This window comes from Pseudopodoces humilis, chromosome 5, assembly GCF_049639895.1.
Source record: "Pseudopodoces humilis isolate 2021_Gansu_Grassland_sample_001 chromosome 5, ASM4963989v1, whole genome shotgun sequence".
Taxonomy (NCBI): Eukaryota; Metazoa; Chordata; class Aves; order Passeriformes; family Paridae; genus Pseudopodoces; species Pseudopodoces humilis.
Genome location: NC_142204.1, coordinates 957,641 through 962,895, shown reverse-complemented (window position 1 = coordinate 962,895; position 5,255 = coordinate 957,641). Strand labels below are relative to the sequence as shown.

The 5,255-nt window shown below is 56.8% G+C and overlaps 1 protein-coding gene across 1 annotated transcript; it reads left to right on the top strand.

The window, feature by feature from the left end:
- Window positions 1–1,254: 1,254 nt before the first annotated feature.
- Window positions 1,255–4,811, top strand: FBXL14 (F-box and leucine rich repeat protein 14). Its single transcript, XM_005530547.3, has one exon. The coding sequence runs from the start codon at window positions 1,255–1,257 to the stop codon at window positions 2,455–2,457; it is 1,203 nt and encodes a 400-aa protein (XP_005530604.2). The 3' UTR covers window positions 2,458–4,811.
- Window positions 4,812–5,255: the final 444 nt, after the last annotated feature.

Sequence of the window (5,255 nt, the reverse complement as noted above, 5' to 3'; positions counted from 1 at the left end):
TGGAGCTCCTGGAGAGGGTCCAGTGAAGAGTAAGACAGGTCATGAGGGGACTGGAGCATCGCTGTTATGAGAAAAAGCTGAGAAGATTTGGCCTGCTCAGCCTCAAGAAGAGATGCCTGAGAAAAGACCTCATCGATGCCTGTGAGTGTATGAGAGATGAGTCAAGAGGATGGAGCCAGGCTCTTCTATTCTTCACCAAGCAATAGGACAAGAGGCAGGTATAAACTGACACAGAGAAAGTTCCTCCTGAAAACAAGGAATAACTTCTTTCCTGTGCGGGTTGCTCGTGCACTGCACTAGGCTGCCCAGAGAGGTTGTGGCTTCTCCCTCTCTGGACACTCAAGAACCGTCTTGATGTCACCCTGGATGTCACCCTGTGCCATGCGCTGGAGCCGGGAGTGACTCCGGTGAGCGCTGAGGGCGCTCGGGCCAGGCCGGGTCCCGGGGAGCGCTGAGGGCGCAGGGGCCGGGCCCGGGCCGCGGTGACGCCCCCGGTGGCGGCGCGGGGCAGCGCGGCTCGCGCGGGGGCGCCCGGCGCTGTTTCCAGGGCGACGGCCGGCCGTGTTCCGGACCGTACCATTGCGCAAGCGGCGCGGGTGGGGGCGGGCGGGGGAAACAGGCCGGGCCCGGCGCCGCCTCCTCCCCGGCTGCCTCCTCCCCCCCGCCTGGCCGCGCCTCCCCCCTCCCGCGGGCCGGAGCGGCGCCGGGCCCAGCAGCGCGCGGCGCGGAGCGGAGCGGGCGGGCCCGGAGCGGCGGAGTCGGTACCGGCGGCGGGGGGGCCGGACGGTGCCGGGCCGGGCCGCGCCCCCCCCTGCCCTCGCTGCCTCACCGCCGGCGCGGGATGCGGGCGGCGCGGGGCCGCGGGCTGTGAGCGGCGGCAGCGCGGAGACAAAGGGAGGCGGCGGCGGCGGCGGCGGGGCTCGGCGGCCGGCGCTGGGCACGGGGCGCGGGGGCCGCCGCCGGGGCGCGCCCGCCGGGATGCGGCGCGGGGCGGCGCGGCCGCGGCAGCAGCGCGGCGGCGGCAGCGGCGCGGCCCGCCCGGCGCGGCGGTAGAGGCGGCGGGGCCGGGCCGGGGGTCGCGCAGGAGCGTCTCCCGCGCCGCCCGCGCCGGCGATGTGAGGGCGGCGGCGGGGGCAGGAGGAGCGCGGGGCGGAGCGGAAGGCGGGCGGGCCCCGGGCGGAAGCGGGCCGGGCCCGGCGGCGAGGGGCAGCAGCGCGGCGCCGGCGGGGGCGGCCGGGCGCGGGCGGGCGTGCGATGGAAACGCACATCTCGTGCCTGTTCCCCGAGCTGCTCGCCATGATCTTCGGGTACCTGGAGGTGCGCGACAAGGGCCGCGCGCCGCAGGTGCGCGCGCCCTGGCGGGACGCCGCCTACCACCGCTCGGTGTGGCGGGGCGTGGAGGCCAAGCTGCACCTGCGCCGCGCCAACCCCTCGCTCTTCCCCAGCCTGGCGGCGCGGGGCATCCGGCGGGTGCAGATCCTGTCGCTGCGGCGCAGCCTGAGCTACGTGGTCCAGGGCATGGCGGACATCGAGAGCCTCAACCTCAGCGGCTGCTACAACCTCACCGACAACGGGCTGAGCCACGCCTTCGTGGCGGAGATCAGCTCCCTGCGCTCGCTCAACCTGAGCCTCTGCAAGCAGATCACGGACAGCAGCCTGGGCCGCATCGCCCAGTACCTCAAGGGCCTGGAGGTGCTCGAGCTCGGAGGCTGCAGTAACATCACCAACACCGGCCTCCTGCTCATCGCCTGGGGCTTGCAGCGCCTCAAGAGCCTCAACCTGCGCTCCTGCCGGCACCTCTCTGACGTGGGCATCGGGCACCTGGCGGGCATGACCCGCAGCGCGGCCGAGGGCTGCCTGGGCCTGGAGCAGCTCACGCTGCAGGACTGCCAGAAGCTCAGCGACCTCTCGCTCAAGCACCTGGCCCGCGGGCTGGGCCGCCTCCGCCAGCTCAACCTCAGCTTCTGCGGGGGCATCTCGGACGCGGGGCTGCTGCACCTGTCGCACATGAGCAGCCTGCGGAGCCTCAACCTGCGCTCCTGTGACAACATCAGCGACACGGGCATCATGCACCTGGCCATGGGCAGCCTGCGGCTGTCCGGCCTCGACGTCTCCTTCTGCGACAAGGTGGGGGACCAGAGCCTAGCCTACATCGCGCAGGGCCTCGACGGGCTGCGCTCGCTGTCCCTCTGCTCCTGCCACATCAGCGACGAAGGCATCAACCGCATGGTGCGGCAGATGCACGGGCTGCGCACCCTCAACATCGGCCAGTGCGTCCGCATCACCGACAAGGGCCTGGAGCTCATCGCAGAACACCTCAGCCAGCTCACGGGCATCGACCTCTACGGCTGCACCCGCATCACCAAGCGGGGCCTGGAGCGCATCACCCAGCTGCCCTGCCTCAAGGTGCTCAACCTGGGACTTTGGGAAATGACTGAGAGTGAGAAGGTCAGGTGAGAGGAGGAGGAGGGTGCCCTGAGACCTCCATCTCCTCTGGAGGGACTCACTGACTGACTGACTGACTGACTGCTGCAGAGGAGGAGAGAAAGAGAGAGGGGCATGCACAGAGACATGCTACCCATGCACTCTGGCACCGCAGGGAGGAACACAGAGAAAGAGGGTATATCCTTGACCCTTCTGTGCTGCCTGCCTATCCTTGCTGTGGAGGAGGAGGAGGAGGGAGGGGGAGCAGGAGGACAGAGAGAAAGCACCTATCCATTTTCCAGGTCATGCCTCAAGCTCCGTGCTAGGGAGACAGAGCTCTCCCTTCCCACAGCATCCTTCCCTGCGGAAGAGGTAGAAGCCCACACTCTTATGCACTGGGGCTAGAGACACCCCTCTTTATCCCCACTCCCACATTCCATCCCCTCAAGCACTAAGGATGGATAAAGAAAGACCCTTGTTCTGCCATGTATTCAGAATAGATTATTTTTGGTTTATATAAAGGAGAGTGGGAATGGAGATGGGAACAAAAAATAGTAACAGCAGAAAAGGCTTCCTAGCTACACTCGTGTACCCAGCCACCCAGTCATCCTGCGCTGGGCACAGACACAGCTTTTGATAAAACAACCATTCCACCTCTGTGCTTGCCCCTCCCTTGTCAACACATTTGTGACAGAAATACTGCTTCCTAGGTACATTGATTTTTTTTTTTTTTAATTTTTTTTTTCCCTTTTAAATCTCTCTTCAGTCTCCAGTTTCATGTTATTCTCTGCTGTGGGTGGATACAACCTCCCACTATTCCAGTTCTCCACTGCACTGAGACTAGCGATAGCTACAGCCTCCCCTTTTGTCAGTACGTTTCCGTGTCATCCTGCACTATGGGTAATGGAAAAGTCCAGGCACTCCATGCTCTCTCCCCATCTCTCCACTGGAGATTAATTAATTCACCATTTCCTCCTTCTCCTGTCTCTGTGGGGGCTGGACACAGACCCTACTCTCTTAAGCCCTCCTGTGCACTGGGGGACACAGAGAGTTACTGAGACTTGTCTTCCCTTTCATCATTCTCTCTTTTTCTCCCCTCCTCCTCCTTGGCAACAGGGATAGACATATCCAGCCACATATCCATTCCTCTCTGGGTCGGGGGTGAGCAGGTAGAAGGGAGTTCTAGCTCCTCTCTACCTGGGGGACATGAGGAAGAATCTCCAGCTTCATTTCTGCTTCATTTGAGATACTGTGACCTGTTTTTATTTTGAAACGCATAAAAAAAATTACTGCTACAAAAACAGCCTCTTACTCTCCCATCTATCCCTTGCTTACATCCTGTAATTGATCCCAGTTTTCCTCACTCATTCTCCCCTTTACAGTATTCATTTTCTTACATGGTTTTATTTTTAAAGACATATGAAGTTGCTGTTCTTGTGGATTTTTAAGTACATTTTTTTTCTGCTGAATATATTCTATATATATAAATATATATATGATGTCTGGCTACCTCGTTTTAATTTGTTACTTTTTTTTTTCCCCTCCTCAAAAGCCCTGGAATTCTTACAGGAAAGAGATTTTGAGACTGAAACATTTTTGTGCCTAGACTGGAATAATGCCCCATGGGTTTGTTCTTATTTTTTGCCCCTCCTCTACCCCCACCCCTTTTTTTTAATTTTTTTTTTTTTTTTAATTTTTAATTTTTGTTTTTAGGCTTACCCTGCTGTGTCCCACCTTCACATTCTGGTTGTGCCTCTCCCTCCCTCTTCACTAGGAACTGGGGACCCAAACTGTGCTTCTGCATTTTTACTCTTCTAGCACAAATATGTAACGTGAGAATCCATGCTGAGGATTGGGCTACTGTTAACAGAAATATGTAAAATGCAAGTTTGTTTTAAAAAAAAAAAATTATATATATGGATATATGCAAATGTTTTCCCCTCCTAAGCCATCTACAAAAGGTCACTATGCCAGGCTTCCTGTTTGTAGGTGGAGAGGAGCAGAGCTGGCCTACAGGCCCCAGGGCTGCCATGTGAAGGGGAGGAGACTGAAGTTCATCTGTCTTAACTCTGTTCTGTCAATAAAATGGAGCTGGGTCTTTAGATTATTTTTTAATTATTATTTTAAAGAGGAAGAGTAAGTTTGGGTTTTGTTTTTGTTGTTTTTTTGTTTTGTTTTGTTTTGAATATCTTGGCTTTTTTTTTGCTTATCTGTTCAAAATCTCAAATCCTCCACAGTAACAGGCCAGACCACCGAGTTAACGCAAACCCAGAGACCCCTATGGATTAATTGTACTGTTTGTGAATTTGTATAAAAAAATAACAAAGATCCTCTTAAAACATTTTATATTCTTACAGTAAAAGGTTAAACATATTTATATAATAAAAGAGGAAATATGAAGTATGTTTTTGAAAAAAAAAAAAAAAAAAAAGCCGTATCTGTGTTGTCTGTGCTTATTGAAGACATGCATCTGTTGGGTTTGGTAAGAGCAGCCTTGTGGCTGATGGTGGGATTTGGGGCTGGCTCTGCTGAGCAATGGAGGAGGAGGAGGAAGGAGGGGAGCCCAGTGCCTCCTCCCGTGCAGGGTGTCGAGTAAGAACACAGGAGTTGGTGAGGAAGGCCTTTGGAGTAAGATCACCGTGAGGAGTTGGTGAGGAAGGCCTTTGGAGTTAGATCACCATGAGGAGTTGGTGAGGAAGGCCTTTGGAGTTAGATCACCATGAGGAGTTGGTGAGGAAGGCCTTTGGAGTAAGATCACCGTGAGGAGTTGGTGAGGAAGGCCTTTGGAGTTAGATCACCGTGAGGAGTTGGTGAGGAAGGCCTTTGGCAGG

Bases quoted from the DNA above. Each gene is read 5' to 3' on its own strand.
- FBXL14 (XM_005530547.3), top strand. From the start codon at position 1,255: ATGGAAACGCACATCTCGTGCCTGTTCCCCGAGCTGCTCGCCATGATC.